The sequence below is a fragment of the Anopheles cruzii genome, chromosome 2 (genome assembly GCF_943734635.1).
Source record: "Anopheles cruzii chromosome 2, idAnoCruzAS_RS32_06, whole genome shotgun sequence".
Lineage (NCBI taxonomy): Eukaryota > Metazoa > Arthropoda > Insecta > Diptera > Culicidae > Anopheles > Anopheles cruzii.
In genome coordinates, this window is record NC_069144.1 from 58,358,544 (window position 1) to 58,375,023 (window position 16,480).

Here is a 16,480-nt window from a genome sequence, read left to right on the forward strand (position 1 = left end):
AAATTAAAACTAACCGCCCTTAACCGTTTTTGCTTGACTAAATTTATACAAAGCACGTGCTGTGCGTGCCACGGATATGGATACGTGTGGGCTACGTATAGGAAATGTCAATAAGAAAAGAATGTGTGTATGCGTGTGTCCCCTGAGAGATCGTAACTGGGCTGGTGGCGTGTTGGCGTCCTACGTTTTGCATATGGGACCGGCACAGAACATTCAACGGGACGGGATATTTTTTTTCTATCTGCCTCTTTACAAATTATCCTGTTTTTTTTTATTTCACGGACTCGCAACTCGGGAGCCCAATGTCCCCACAAGTCTGGGGGCCGAGGGGCAGGTTTCAGTTTGAGTTCAAGGTAAAACAATGTACGCGCCGCTCTTAGCACCAGGGGTTTTGTTTGCTGTCAAATCCTTCTCCACGCGTACGTACGTGTCGGCAACTTTGTAAACTCTCTGTGCTCGATAGTTCCGCACCTTGCTGGCTGTGATGGGCAGCATCCGAACCGGCGAATGATCGATGAAAGGCGCAGGCGGATTGATGTGTCAACGGAATGGCCACCGGCAGCAATTTATCAAAACATATCTCTCGCTCGCTATTTCCATGAGTAAGAGATGGCAGCCTCGACTCATTTGCTCGCGCTGCTCACTACTGTCATCAGCATCCACTCGTAACCTCACTTTCGAGACCGCGCGCGAGACGGTATCAGCTCGGTGCATCATTTGCAATGCAAATTGCTGGTGGTGGGGTCGGCTGCTACTACTACCCTCGTAACTCTTGCCGCCGCCGCCGCCGCCATTCGTCAGCAGTAGTCATAAAAATAATCATACCTTGCTGCTCCTGGGCGCAACCGCCACCAGTTTTTGCTCACCTGATGCCCTGCTGCCTGTGTTGTGTGGCCTCGGTGCCGGGGTCTCGTGGCCGTGGGTTGCCACCGCACCGCGTCGTCGTGTCGTCTGTCTGTGCATGTGTGTGCGTTGATCGACAAAATCGAGCTCAATCAATCGGCTGGCGGCTGTTTTAGTAGCACGCGCTGTCAAAAATCGATCGTTGTAAACGATCGAAGAAGATGCTCGTGCTCGAATGCAAAAGTGCTCGTAAGTGCCCGAATGTCAATGAGTGTGGTAAAAGGGGTGTAAATTAGCGAGCGAGACGTAGACGGGGAGGGGCTGTTACCAAACGCAAGCATAATGATGTGCGCACACGGTGGTCAAGGTCGTTGACCTAAATATTCTCTTTCCATTGCTTCTTCTCCTCCATTCCGGCCCGCTTTAAGTTGGCCGGTTTGTTTCGCTCTCCTCTTTAATATTTTATGCCTGTTGCGATGCGCCACGATTATACTTATGTGTGGTGTGTGCTTTGCTATTGTCACACCACAACGCTCTCCCCGGGCTGGTGTCCCTTTTAGGCGCAAAGGGGGGAACGCACATAATGTACTGTTCGTTTGCATATGGGGTGGCCCTTGTTGTCGGCGTCTGCAACCTTTTGCAGTCGGCAGCCGCCGCAGTTTTGAGCCATATTTTATTGCCATGCTTCATTGCCATGACATCTATCTCCCTCTCTCTCTCGCTCTCGCTGTCTCTTCCACTCCGAACCTGTACTTTTCCCACTGGTCCACTTTAGCGAACAAGCAGCCGCAGTCGCCGGAATCGGAATCTTGCTACGACGAACTCCCCGCGTCCTTTCGACCGTTAATCGCTCGCGTGAACTTGAATTGTGTGAACCGCACCGCAACTGCATACACATCAGAACGACGAAAGTGCGCGCCATGACATTATTAATATGCTGCGCGCACCGCTGTTCCGCCAACAATTTCTCCCCCCGACGAACACGACTGACAATAGTAGGCGACGCCACGGTAGCACAAAATTTGCATCCCATTTCCATACACACACGGACACGGACATGGACATACGCCGAAGGGCGCATTTCGTCGTCGTCATTCCCACCAAAACAACCCTGTCACGAGACACGGTCGGCGAGGGGCCACTTTCACCGCTCTCTCTCTCTTTCTCCCTCTCTCCGAAATAAAAAATCCCAAGCCGATGACACTTGTGTGACGCTCTCTGTGTGGCGCTTACTGTCTATAGCCCCCGGGTGGCACCCGGCTTATGGTGGGGCATGCTGAGTTCAAATCGACACCCTCCAGAAAGCTGGGCACCTTCCTGGGGTGCTGCAGAAAACATCAATCAGTGGGATTCTCTGAGCAGCTTTCCCCCAGTGATTATCCAGTGATAACGCTGGGTGACCCGACCGACGCGGGAGGCTCGATAATCGATTCGACGTTCGGAAAAACTGACCCTTTTCAACACTGTTCGCGTGAAGGTTCGTCAGTATCGGGAAGGGGGCCCTTCATTTACAGTTTTGTGTTATGTGGCGCATTATTTACGACCGATTTACTTTGATTCTATGATATCGACCAGGACGCTAGCAGCAGACCGGTTGAAAAATCGGTGGTCAATCAAAATTTCGAATCTCATTGTGCCAGATTGAGCGAATACAAAACAGAGGCAATGGATTGCTAGGATTGTGGTACCCTTTCATTACCTTCAACTGTCTAGGATTAACATAAATTCGTCTGACATTATATAAAGATCATTTCGCATGTTTCATCGTGTCTCGTCGGGAGTACCGCAAGGCAGCATCCTTGGCCTTCGAACTCTACGCTCCTTACTGTCCATGTTACGTTTAACTGGGCGGTGCTCGCCAGTCTAGGAACTTTCCATTCTTGATTCCAGTCATTTACTCTACTAGAATAGGACGATTTGACCCAATGAATGTTATGTGCACTAGACGTAAAGAAAGTAATCAAGTATGACTTTATAATAAGTTAAGTTAAGGCCTAGTAAATGAAGCCTTGCTGCGGCTACTGCAGCCGTGTCTAGTAGGCAGTGAAGTTCGCCTCGTCTGGAACATTTTATTCGTACATTTTTTTTATTGGAAAAGTATTTCCTAATCTTGGATGTCATATGGACATTTCTGGGGAAGCGTATCGATTGAGGATGTTGAGGCTGAGACATTGTTGTTGTAATATTATTTAAGAGACTTTGAGCATGACGCTTCCTTCACCTTTTATCGGATCAACCAAACGCCAAGCTAAAAGACCGATCTGTACCGGGAGAGACACGTGTACTTCCGACCTCAGTCACTCGCAGGCTTAGACTAAGACTTTGAAGAAGTGTATATTATCCAAAAGTCTATATATACTTAGTCTTGTTTCGTGTCTTCGCCATAACGCTGATCGTTTGTTGCGCTCTCTCTCTCCGCAGTTACTAACCAATGAGCGATGGAACCTTCGCAAGGACCTGTAGCGGCCGCAACGGAAGAAGCCCCGACGGCGGAGGCCACCGGAGGAGTGATGGAAGAGAAGCGGAGAGAATCGCCCACAACACAGCCCACAGTTCCGTCGGAAGCAACCTCATCACCACCAACATCACCACCACCGAAATCAGCATCACCGGTGACAGCAGCACCATCGGTGCCATCCACCACCGAACCTGCCGTCGGTCCTCATCAGGAGGACACCACATCCGAGATCACCACATCGGAGGTCCGGGTTCCGGCCGAGACCGTGGCAACAGGCGGCGACTCTGCACGATCATCGTCACCGGCCGGTGGTGTCAGCGATCCTCCAGCCATTGTCGCCGATCCACCGAAGGCGACTCCGGCGGAAGTGCCGGAAATTAGTACGACATCTGTGGAGCCGGAGGAAGAAACGTCTCCAGTTCCGACCGAACGGCGGCCCACCAATGGCGGCGGCCTGGAGAGTCCCGAATCGGTGTCAAGTCCGTCTCGTGGGATATCCGAAGGTCCCCCCCTAGCGACGTCTTCCGCCTGTACGGCGTCAGAGAGCGGAGGAACCTTGAAAGAACCATCACCAGCAGCAGCGGCGGCAGCAAGCGGCGAGTTCCAAGCAAGCTCTGCCGCCGTCGCTACAACGCCTTCCAATGTTCCGCTGGTGGACTCCTCGACCTCGGACGCGGATGGTGGCGCGAGTTCGGCGCGAGAATCTCAGCCTCGTGACACGAGTCACGACGACGACGCCGACAACGTGGCGAATGCCTCAACCACCACCACCACCGATGACGGTGATCGTGCAGGGCAACGATCAACCCGATCACCACCACCACCACCAGCAGCGGCTGTGATAGACGAGAAGCAGGAGAAGCGAAGTGACCAAGATGGTGGCGACCAGCAGGATGCCGGACGACAGCAACCTTCGGCCACCGACGACGGCTGCGAACCGAACAATGTGATAGACCGACGCACGGCGTCGGAAGAGCGTCCGAAGGAGCCAACGGAGGACGGTAGTCCAGGGCAGGGAGGCAACCACGGTACCATCACGCCCAATGTGGAGGCACCACCGGCAGTTCCGCCACCGGAACCAGACCCGGGACCTGCCGAGGAACCGGTGCAGGTCGGTTCCGGGACTCCCCTTCCTGACTACACACTGCCACCGTCGAACGCTCCGCGCAACCCGCTCCAGTTCACGGACGTGGCTAACGATGAGGTCGAGCTGAAGGTGGACGGAGGTCATCTGCTCGATCGCGTGATCAAACTGTCCCTCCTGAAGGGCCTCCAGGACAGTGGGAAGCGGTTGGCGAAGAGCAGCCTCATCATTTCCGGGGGTAGCGGTACCGAGGGCCCGAACGGGGAGGGCGCCACCCTCGCGACGACCTCGTCGCTGAGCAAAGCGAAAAGTAGTGCGGCCGCGGCCGCCGCCGGTCTGCAGCGGCTGGTGACGGAGGACCACAACAAGACGACACCGCCGGCCCTGCAACCGGCCGCCGCGCCGGAGACGGTGCAAGAGGTGGCCAGCAGTAGCACGAAGGAAGCGGCGGCGGGGGATCCCGACAGCAGCCGGATACGCCACTCGAGTGATAGCAACAGCAGCAGTCCTCCGTCCAGTGCCGGTGAGGGTCCGGTGCGCTGCAACAGTTCGTTGGACTTCCGGGAAGAGATGGCCACGGAACCGAAGCTACCGGCGCCTCCTCCCGGTGGTGACCACCTGCCGATGAAGGCACGCAAACCGCAGTACTACGCCAGTATTCCGGACTTTTCGAAGCAGGGGCTGGCGGTGGCCCCGACCCCGACGACGGCCGGAGCCCCAACCAGCAGCAGCACCGCCACCGTGACGACGACGACCAAGAGTCTGACGCAGCTTCACATGAAGACACCCGACTTTAGCCGGATCGTTCCGGTTCCGGGTCCGGGTGGTGGTTCACCACCGGTGGCCCCGCCGCCTCCTCCGACGACATCCGCGTCGGCGATGCTGCTGCGAACCACCAGCGAGCTGAAGATCTCGAATCCGGACTTTTCGAAAGGATTTGCCAAACATTTTCAGCCAACGCAGCCACCACCGAATCACTATCTGCCGCCGTCGGCAACGGCCCCACCACCACCACCACCGGCAACATCGTCCGCCCCGTCGTCGTACACCGTGTCACCGGACACGTTCAGCCAGCTGATCAAGGAGCGCAACTACATAGCGGATCTGCAGCTCAAAAACCCACCGCCGTCAGCGCCGACGGTCGGAGGGCTTCCGACGGCGGCGGTGGCTCTCGGTCGGGTCGAGAGCACGAGTGGCGGCGCCCCCCGGAAGCGGCCATCTCCGCCGCTGTACCAGCAGCAGCAGCGAGGGGGCCCGATCGATATGGACATCGAGCCGACGGCGCACGTCATCCACCGGTCCCCGGGCCATCCGACGGTGGCCCCTCCAAAAACCTGGAACCCACCACCGCCGACCACATCGTCGTCCCCGGTACCCTCGCGTGACCCATCACCGTCCTCCTCGTCATCTTCCTCACCACGGCCACCGGGTTGTTACGGGGTGAAGCCACCGGAGCGACTCGTGGTAAACAACGTCCGGACGTACTACCCGCCAGAACCGATCGGTCCACCACCACCCGGTGCTGGTGGCGGCCTCCCGAAGGTGAAGGACCCGGAGTTTCGATTGGACCACAAGGAGCAACAGCTACTGCAGGAGGGCACCACGATCGTTACCGTCCGGCAACAGCGAGCGGCGGGCAGTGGCAGCGCTTCGCAACCGGCCTCGCCGGCGGCGGCCCCAAGTGCCCGAGGCGAAGCGCAGATGCTGCAGAACTCACAGGACATCCTTTACCGGGACTATCGGCAGCATAAGCGACCGGCGGCGGCGGCGTATCCGTCGGATCCGGTCGCATATCCGTACCCTTATCACCATCACCAGCAGCAGCACCAGCAGCAGCTGCAGCATCGGCCAGTCGCCCCACCTGGGATGATGCATCCTCCACCGCCGGCCACCAGCCAGGGGCCCCCCGCTGCGAACCCTCCGTGGTCTGGCCGGGGTGTGTCACATAACCAGCCTCTGCCTCCGCATCCGCACGGTCAGTACAGAAACAGCTCACCGAGCCCGGTGTCCGGATCGAGTTACGCCCCTGCCGCCGCATACGGTCCCCTACGGGCCCCGTACCCGGCGGACAGTGATCGCGAGGTGACGACGGCAATCAGCTACGGCCAGAAGGCCTACAAGGGGTTGGACTACAACATGGAGCAAAAGTTTGCAGAGGTCTGCCAGGCGCACCAGCAGAAGGCGGCGGAACAGCAGCAAGCCCAGGCTCAGGCTGCGGCCACCCGGCGTCCCGCACCGCCGGCTGCCCCGCCGAAAGTTTACGGTTACGATCCGTATCAGCAGCACCATCCGGCGTACTATCACATGGCGACCGGGACAGGAGCGCCTCCCCATCATCAGACACCGTCGCCGGTGTCGACGCCATCGCCAGGTCCGTCACCGCATCACCCACCATCCCCGCACGTTCGGAAGGGTCCGACTCATCCTGGACCACCGTCGCGGGATCCGTCTCCGATCGCAGCCCCTCCTGGTGCTCCGCCGCCGCACCATCAACGCTACGGATCGCCGCCGGAGTCCAGTCTGGCGCCGTATCATCCGCAGCAACCGCCGCCTCACCACCATCAGAAGCCCCACGGGCCACCGAAGGTGGCGAGCGCACCGACCCCAACCACCACCGGGCCCCCGTATCCGGTGGCATCTTCATTGTCGTCGGTTTCGTACCCGTACCCGGGTGGCTACCCGGCGGCCATTACGACCTATTCCCCTGCAAACCATCACCACCACCACCAGTCGGTGATCAACAATGCGTACGATCGTTCGGGGACGGCACCCGCTGCAACACCAGGATCGGGAGGCTACGGAGGTCCGGGTGGACCCGGACCGAAGGCCGCCCCGTATCACCACAGCGCCGCGGCGCCATCCCGCGTGGCCGCGAGTTACTATCCGGTGCCGTCCGTTGCACCGGCGACGGCGCCGCCGACGGTTCCACCACCGGCACCGCCACCGGTGGCAACTCCCGCGGCGGCATCATCGGGAAGTAAAAACATTCCCGTGAGGGTCATTGCCACGGCCCCACCGGCAGCCGCCCCGGCCGCCGGGACTTCCAGCTCGGTGCCACCGCCACGTCCCTCGGAAACTACCCCAACGGGTGGTGGCGCTGGGGTGATTGTACCGGCGAAGCGGGAATCTCCGCTCGATCTGTCGGTAAAAACGGTCAAGACGAAGGCGGATTCGACGGGCGGGTGCGATGACTACGGAAGCAGCGGTAGCAACAGCAGCACCGGTGGCGGCGGTGGCTCCCGGGCGGAGCTGCTCCCCCCGAAGCTGGACTTTAGTCCCAACTTTAAGAAGCACATTCCGCACGCAACGGGACCGACGGGAGGTAGTAGGCCAGCGGAACCGGTGCCGCCGGTGCCTTCGGCACCGCCACGCCACGTGTCCGTCATCAGCCCGGCGATCCCGCCCGGGTACGACAAGCGGACGGACGCGTACATGTCAGCGAACTACCGGGCGGTCGGAGGGCCGCTCCTGCTGGTGGCCCCCCCACATCAGCCGTATCCGGGTGCAGCCGGCAAACCTGGCGGTCTATCGGAGGCCGTCGCTCAACCGGCGCCACCAGCGGTCGCCGGAACCAAAAGCGTCTACTACCCGCCGTCGTCATCGGCCAGTGCGAAACCCCCCGTAGGTGGCGGTGGGGGCAGTATCGTGACGGGAGTGGCCTCAACGGGCCGTCCGCAGACGGCGGCGCCGCCCGCAGCCCGCGGCCCGGATGATGCCCGGATCGCCGATCGCAAGTTCGTGGAGAGTATGCTGCGGAAGCAGACGTCCCCGTCTTCGGACGTGATGGCGGACCTGCAGTCGGGCAAGTTCCCGTCCCGGTTGCCCCAGAACATGGTCCCCAAGAAGCGGGCGGCGGCGGCAGCTGCCGCGGCTGCGGCAGCTGCCGAGGCAGCCCGGTCGGCCCCGCTGATCGCATCGACGGCCAACGCCGCTGCCGTGGGGACGGTGCCCAGCCCGGCCAAGGTGGCCAAGTATGAGGAGTATCCGCATCCGCAGCCGCAGCCGGGGCCGGGGCCCCAGGCCACAGCACCACCACCACCAGCCGCCAGTTACTACGAGGGCTACCACCGATCCGGATACCTGCAACAGGGCGGCGCTCCGGTGCTCTATCAATCACCACAGACCTCGACCTCGGGCCCGGCCACCTCCTCCTCGTCCGGTTACGGGCCTCCGGAGGGTCACTATTCCTTCGCCGCCGCTTCCGGTAGCAAACGGCCCCCGGAATCGGGTTCCGTGGCGACGATACACCCGTCGGTGATCACGACCAACTATCTGCACCATCAGCACCAAGCTCCACCGGTGGCCCCGACAGCCCCGCCCCATCACTATCCGGGGCCTGTGCCAGACATCCGGTACCACCAACTGCCACCGTTTCCACTGCCACCGCCACCAGCGCCCGTTCCGAAGGGACGTTCCGAGGAACCGCTGGTCGTTTACCATCACGCCCAGGCGCACCTGCGCGGTGGATCCTCGGCCCCCTACACGACCCTGGCCACCACCGAGCGGCCGGCACCGTCCTTCGCCTACTACCCCGCCAAGGGGGGGCCGCCGCCGCCGGCGGGCGATTTGCTTCACCTGGACGTCGGCACTGCCGTCCGTTACGGTCCACCCAAGACGATCGCACCGGAAGGACCTCCACCGCCGCATCACTACCCGGCGGCAGTGGGTCCACCCATGGCCAACCATGGGCCGTCTCCACCACCGCACCGGGGAGCCGATCAGTCGGTGATCTCGAAGTTGCGGACCAGCCTCGAGCTGAAGGAGTACGAGAAGCAGCGCATCAGCCAGCTGCGGAAGCAACCCCCGGAAGAGGATCATCATCTTCAACCTCAGTTCCATCAGCACCACTCCCAGTCACCCCAGCAGCAGCAGCAGCGTGGGTCGGCGATCGTCCTTAACGGCGCGACGAAAGGCCCCGAAAGTGGTCCCGCCGTCGGTAGCGTCGTTTCGCCCACCTCCGCGTCCTCTCCGGCGTCCCGGTTCCGGACGAAGGGCGAACTGAAGGGCTACACACCGCTCCCACCGACACCTGCCGTCCCGACCCCGACTCCGACGCCGATCGGGCGTGTTCCGAGTCCCGCGCCGGAGCCCGGAGGTGACCCGGAGCCGACCACCGTCGTGCGACCGACGGGTGACCTGGACGGGGCGTCGGCACTCGACATCCTGGACTGGGGCAGCGCCTGCAACGAGTTTGTCGAGCAGCTGCAGACGGGCAAGAAGCGAGGCCGGCGGAAACAGTCGGCTCAACGGGGACCGCAGCCCGCCGAGGACTCACTGATCAAGGCGGCCGGAGACGAGACGGCAACTACCGGCGATCTGTCGACCGTCCCGCGCGATGTCCTGCACTCGGCCCGCACCCCACTGATCGCGAAGGCGCCCAGTCCAGGGAGTCCCAGTTCGAGCGATGAAGACAAACCGCTCCTCCTGCTCCGGCGGCAGCAATCGCAACCACCGGCCGCGGGCCAGGAGGAGGCCGAGCGGCTGACGGAGAAGATCGTGCGCAATCTGCGCGAGAAGCAGCGGCTGCAGTCGGAACAGAAGCACGAAGCGAAGCTGGGCAGTCCGAGCAGCTCGGACGGGGAGGGCGCATCGCCAGCCGCCGCTGACCGGCGGAGGCGCCGGCTGCGGGCCAGGGTGCGCAAGCTGCGCCAGAGGGCTACCGTCGTGCCCGCGGTTCGCTCCGGATCCGACGGCGACGTGACGGCGGACGGGGCCGAAGACGAGAAGGCCGGGAAGCGGCCTCGCATCGAAGGGGGTGGTGGCCGCCCCGGAAGGCGTCCGAAGCGCCGGCTACGGTCCGGATCACTCCCGTCCTCATCGTCCTCCTCGGGGAGCTCCTCGTCCTCGGATGGTGAAGTGGCGAAGAAAGCGCAGGAACCGCAACCCGCCGGGCCGGCTGCGCGGCCAAGAGGACGACCCCGGGGCACGGGTAGGGGACCGAAGGGGGGCTCCGCCCGGCAACCAGGGCCAGCACGGTGCCAGAGTGGACCGCTGCGGCAGGATGCGAACCCCAACAGTGACCTCAGTTCGGATGATGACACGGAATCGAAGGGACTGCGAGCGGGCGGCGGGGCACTGGCCACCGCCAAAAGTGACACACCGGCGCAGGGGACGTCGGCCTCCGGTAAGAAGCGTGCCGATGGAGGAGGCAAAGAACCACCGTCCAGTGGCAGTGGAGGAGGCAAGGCTCACCCGGAGCAGACGAAAGGCGTCGTGATGGGCGGCGGCCGGCGGGTCGTTGGGAGGCCACCGCGCTCGTCAAAGCAGTCGAAGTCGTCCTCCAGCTCATCGTCCAGCTCCGGGTCCGGGTCGACTTCCGGCTCGTCGTCCTCGTCGTCCGCATCGTCGTCCTCGGCCTCGTCGTCGTCCGACTCCGAGAAGGAGGATCGCGAGACGATGACCCGTTCGCGCAGTAAACGGGAAGCGGAACGGCGCCGCACCAACAGCAAGGTCCTGCGCAACGATAAGATCGTCGAGAACTGCACCTCCACCCGGGGGCGGCCTGCCAAGAAGGATGCCAGTGCCGCCGGAGTGAAGAAGAAAAAGCGCCCTCACGAGACGGACTCGGATCCGCTGGGGGCGGCCAAGCGCAAACGGTCCCGTACCAACACCCAAAACACCATCTCCACTGCCACCACCACCACCACGTCTTCTACTTCTGCGGTGCCAAAAAACGTCCTGGCTAACTCCTCGGCGGCCGAATCGATCGCCGGGGAGAGTGGCGAGGAGCAGACCGGCGACGGTGGTCCGCGGCTACGATCGCGCAAAGGGAAGCCGGTGGCGGCCGCGGCGTCGACGTCGACAGTGAGTCCACCGCGCGGGTCTCGGCGAGCCAGTACGGTCAGCCAGAAGAGCGCCAGTGGCCAGAAGCCGCAAGCCGGTCAAACGCCCCAGCGGAAGAAGTCGGTGAAAGAGGGCGTAGGTCCTGCGGTGACGGTGCCGCCGCCACCGGCGGCGGAACCCGATCGGCCGGATCACTTCTACCCGGGCTGGGAGAAGGAGCTGTACGAGTACAAACGCTCGCTCAAGGTCCCACCGGAGCTGATCACGATCGACGGGGGCCTCTACATGCACCGGATCTCCACCTCGCTGCCCGATCTGGATTCACCGCACCACAGCGACGGTTCGGAGACGTTCTCGGAGATCGTGAAGAAGCTAAACCAGCGCGAGGTCGTGAAAAAGCAAAACCAGAACCAGGTCAAGATGAAAGCGGTCACGAAGCAGCAGCACCGGCCACGGCCACCACCACCACCGGCCACACTACCGGTAGCGCTACCGACCGCCAGCAGCAACAGCAAAAAGTTTAGCTCGATCATCGAGCTGCTGCATCGGCGCTGCCTGGCGACGATGATGCAGCAGGGCAAGGGTTCCTTGGTGGCCACCTCAACAGGAGGTCGCCCGAAAGGAGGGGCCAGTGGCGGCGGATCGGGAGCGAAGAAATCGAACCCACTGACCAATAACAACAACAACGAGGTGGTGGTTTTGGGAGGTGCGAAGCCGAAAACTGAGTTCGAGCTCCTGCCGACGCCGGGGGCCGAATCGGAGTCCCTGTTCGCGAAGAACAAGAAGAAAAAGTCCCTGTTCGACACGGCCATCCTTAAGTCGCGGACCCGCACCGAGCAGAAGGCGATGCAGAGCAAGGAGATCATCCGCGAGGTGTTTGGGGGCGACGAGGAGCGACCGCAGTCGGCCCCGCCGCTCGGTGGCAGCTACGATGAGACGTACAACGAGCTGATGAGGAACGTGGACAAGATCGTCGGTGAACTGGACGGTGGTGGAGTGGCTACAGCGGCGACGGTGAAGCAGGAACCGATCGAGGATGAAGAAGAGGACGACGGCGGGGAGGAAGAAGAAGAGGAGGACGATGGTGACGAGGATAGTAGCAGCGTGCGGATGAAGGACTCGGAACGGGACACTCCGTCGATCGCATCGGAACGTGACCTTGGGACTCCCGTGCCACCACCACCAGCACCACCAGCACCGCCAGCCGCTCCAGCGGTCGGCACGGAACAGAAACGCAACCGCCGTGGCCGCCATCGTCCGTCCCGCCGGAAGGGCAGTTCGGGGTTTGATTACATTCGCAAGAAGAAGAAGCCCACTTCACACCACCAAGCGGCGGCGGCGGCAGTGGCCGCGGCTATGGCGGCCTCGGCGGCCGGTGGTTTGAATGGGGAGCTCGGGGGCCACGACGCCACGGTGGTCATGAGTCGGAAGAAGGTGCCCGCCTTCGAGGCGCTGGAGGTGAAGGACGAGACGCACATCAGCAAGGAAATCCGCAGCTGGGTGCTGAACAAGGGCGTCGGCGAGAGCGTGATGCACAAGGCCGCCCGCCTGGGCTACACGGTAGGTATCTGACGCCCACCCGGAAACTACCTCCCACCGAATCTGTTGCTAATATAGAGTCGAACGTTTTGTAGGACGTGATCGTGTACTGTCTGGAGCGGCTCGAGATGGACCCGGATCTGAAGGACAACGCGGGCTACACGCCACTGCACGAGGCGTGCGCCAAAGGCCACCTGGACATCGCGCACTACCTGCTGCAGTACGGAGCGAGCCACTCGGAGTCGGCCCCGTCCGGTATGCGGCCACTGCACGAGGCGGTGGAGAACTCGTTCGTGGAAATCGTGCGCCTGCTGCTGGCGTTCGGTGCCGATCCGCTGCTGACCACGTACGCCGGGCTTCGGCCGACCGAGCTGGCCGAAAGCGACGACATGCGCCTCTTCCTGGACGACCATCTGGCCGACGTGCAGAGTGTGGCACCGAACAAAGCTGGCTGGAAGTTTGACGGCCCTTGGAAGATACATGGTAAGGCTAGGGAGATTATTTCAGCTAGGTGGCCAACCCATTGACGCCCGCCGCTTGTTAATTTGCAGATCCAGAAGAGAGTGGGTGCAACGTGTTCGCGGACATTCCACCGAGCGGTGGTGAAGGAAGCGCCGGAACGACGGAAACGAACGGACCGATATCGCTCAACACGAGCGATCGCAGCAGCAGCCACGGTCCCTCATCGGTGATCGGTGATGGGACGGAAGCGCCGGGCAGCGGGCGGTGCGATTCCAACTCGAACCTGGTGCACTATGAAGCGACAGTGAATGGGCTAGACGAGGAGGAGATGGTTGTCCCGGAGCAGGAACCCGGCAGAAAGAATGATGTCACCGTCGCCGTCGTGGCGGACAAGACGGATGGTGGTGGGCTGCGAAACGGGAAAATCAAGCGTGAACCACGCTTGAAGGAGGAGGCCACCGCTGCGGTGTTGCTGGTGAACGGGAGCGGCGCCAAAGTGGCCACCAAAGCGAAGGTGGTGCCGAGTCGAGGAGCGCATTCCGAGCAACCGGTCGCTGGTGTCGATGATCTGGATCGCCACGATGGTGACGAGGAGGAGGAGGAAGAGGAGGACGACGACCTGATGTTCGAGTACGAGGAAGCGGATCGTCCACTGCCGCCACTGTACGTGCTGAAGGACGAAAACAACGAACGGTGGATGCTGATGAGCGATCTGTGCACCTTCCTCAAGTTCAAATCGAAGGAGGCCGTACTGAAACAGGTAACGTAGCGCGAGGCGTGGTGTGTGACGTTTCTAGGCGACTGACTTTGAGCTTTGGTGTCGATTCGATTCGCAGATCTGTCCCAACACTACGCCCCAGACGAGCCAGCGCGATCTGATCCGGGAGATGAAGATCGAGGAGTTCCTAGCGCGGGCCAACTGCCTGCAGCTGCTGTGCGCCGGCGAGAAGCTCAACATTCACGCCTCCAAGGTGGTGCTGGTGAAGTACAACGAAAGCGTGCGCAGCCTGCTGCAGGTGCAAAGTGTCGTGACGCGCATCTAGTTAGCAACGGCCCGGCGGCGGCGACCCTTGGATGATGAATTTGCCTTACACGGAAATGAGCAGAACGCCTGCAACAGTAGGCGGTGGAGAGCGTAGTATTGTAGTAAGCGAGCGAATGGACCGTTTTGTTGTTGGTTGTAATGGATGGATGGATGGAAGACTGAACTGAGGAGACCGGAAAAAAGTGTTTCCGCCAGTGGTCAGCGTGTAGACTTTCATACGAACACACACACAGAGATACATCACGAAAGTGTCGCGTGATAAGAGCGCACTATCTTGAGCGCCTATGATATTGTATAGATTTATAGAGAAAATGAAGAGAAAGAGAGAGAGGGAGAGAGAGAGAGTTAGAACAAAGGTAGGAGATAATTTATTTTTTAAAGAAAATAAGCGCCACCGCGGCCTGTAATGCGCGCGAGAGGTTTCATCACAGTGTATCCGAATGAATGATTTGTTCCGACGGCGAAGGTGACCAGAGCTAGATGCGTGCTGTAGTTGATATGTGCATACGTTTTTTTTCACTTTACACCCCGCGTGTGTGTATGTGTGTGATTAAAGTTTATCTGTGCGCGATCAGCGCAATCACGCCGTCCCAAGAAGTCCTTCGGTTGGTGTCGGGTAGGCAAAGGGGAATCGGCTTTCGGGCTTCGGAACTGTAGACTCCGTAGCGAAATCCGTAGCAGCGCCGCAGCACGGGCACACTGATGTCCTTATTTATTCCAGCGATCCCCAGCAAACACTCACACACGCGCACGACGCGGTCTTTAAGTTTGTCAATTGGTAGTATTTTTAATTCGTTACTTTTAGTAGTGGTGAGTTTAGTGTACGGTGTATTTATTCAATTCCCACGGTTGGTGCTGGTGTGGTGCACCAACACGCAGCCACACACCTCGGAATATTTTGTTCGATAGATTTTGTTTAATTTGTTTCACTCTCTAGCTCAATAGTAGTGTTGTCCGCTTCCCGTTAGAGAATCGATGATATGTTACGACTAAACGAATCGTTTTGTGTGTGGTGTGTTATTTTGCTTACTTTTTACGTGCTAGATAGATGTTAAAACAAATAAATCACTTTGTCGTTGAGTAGATAACAATTGCACAGGAGAGAGAGAGAGAGATGGGCGGGGAATGCTCTAGTGGTTAGGTTTTGCAAACAAAAGTTAATCAAAGAAGAACCAACTGAGGTAGCTGATGAGGAAGCCGTGATGATGAGAGGCGATCATGCTCGAATATATTGGTCCTGAGTGGTGTTCAGCACCAATTACTAGAAAAAAAGAAATTGACAGAAAGAGAGAGAGAGGTGGAGAAGAATATATGCAAACACAGATTGACTGATTGTTCTATTTTTTGTAACAAATGCAACGCAAAGAACCGGAACAGGGTGGGCGGTGTGTATGAAGAACTGAACTAGTTAACTAGCAAAACGGCAGATGGAATGAACGCGGAAAAATCCCCTCCTTTGGGGGAGCGATAACAAAAGGCTAATGATAACCCGGTACCCGGTAGGACACGTCGACCACGGCGTGCTCCGAAGTTGGATAGGACCCGCAATCCATTGGTTTGGCGATTGTTTGCTTTTTCTTCAACCATTTTTTTCTTCTGTTTTCTATGTGCAATCACAGATTGTGTGTAGCGGCCCGAAGTTTTAATACCTACACGCAATCGGTGCGACAGAAAGAGAGGTAGTATGTGGTGGTGGGTGCTGTGACACCCGAAACGGCACAATCGAATAAGGTAGCGAGCGAGGAAGGATTATACACGACGCGGGATGATGTTTGATACAATATACAAATAGTGGGGGCTGAACACAGCGTGGCTGAAAAGCATCGGACGGACGAATCGTGGCAGCTACCAGGCATAACTTAACCTGAACAGGCGACCAGCAAAACGAATGTATTGAAAACAATTATAAAACAAAATATGTGATGATTTTCAACAAACAAAAAGAGAGAAAATTAAAACTCGAGTTGCGGAACTTTAGCGGAAGATTGTGAGGGGTGCCGTCGTCCCCAGCTGTGTGGTGTACGGAACAACACGCAACGCAGAACGCGGAAAACAATATTATACAATATGATGATACACTTTATGTAATGATGCTACTGAAAGAAGAAACAAGAACCTATATTATTATTTGAGAAGAGCGAGAGAAAACACTCCGACCGAGTGTTCCCGGGAGGGGTTTGTGTTATATTCGGTCTGGGATCGCGATCGCAAACAGGTGCGATCAACAGGCGATCGTGGGCGGTCCGGAAATATATTCGAAATTTGA

At 59.3% G+C, this 16,480-nt stretch overlaps 1 protein-coding gene across 1 annotated transcript; it reads left to right on the forward strand.

Annotated features, from left to right (window-relative positions):
• The first annotated feature begins 3,281 nt into the window (after positions 1 to 3,281).
• On the forward strand, positions 3,282 to 14,212 carry LOC128267095 (uncharacterized). Its single transcript, XM_053003885.1, has 6 exons — positions 3,282 to 7,271; positions 7,320 to 8,392; positions 8,435 to 12,728; positions 12,803 to 13,190; positions 13,259 to 13,929; positions 14,006 to 14,212. The coding sequence occupies exons 1-6, from the start codon at positions 3,282 to 3,284 to the stop codon at positions 14,210 to 14,212; spliced, it is 10,623 nt and encodes a 3,540-aa protein (XP_052859845.1).
• Positions 14,213 to 16,480: the final 2,268 nt, after the last annotated feature.

What these genes read in the sequence shown, in the direction of transcription:
- LOC128267095 (XM_053003885.1), top strand. Translation starts at nt 3,282, where the DNA reads ATGGAACCTTCGCAAGGACCTGTAGCGGCCGCAACGGAAGAAGCCCCG. An exon ending in TGGCCGCGAGTTACTATCCG is followed by an intron (nt 7,272 to 7,319) that starts GTGCCGTCCGTT and finishes GTTCCACCACCG; the next exon opens with GCACCGCCACCGGTGGCAAC. An exon ending in CCGCCCGCCTGGGCTACACG is followed by an intron (nt 12,729 to 12,802) that starts GTAGGTATCTGA and finishes AACGTTTTGTAG; the next exon opens with GACGTGATCGTGTACTGTCT.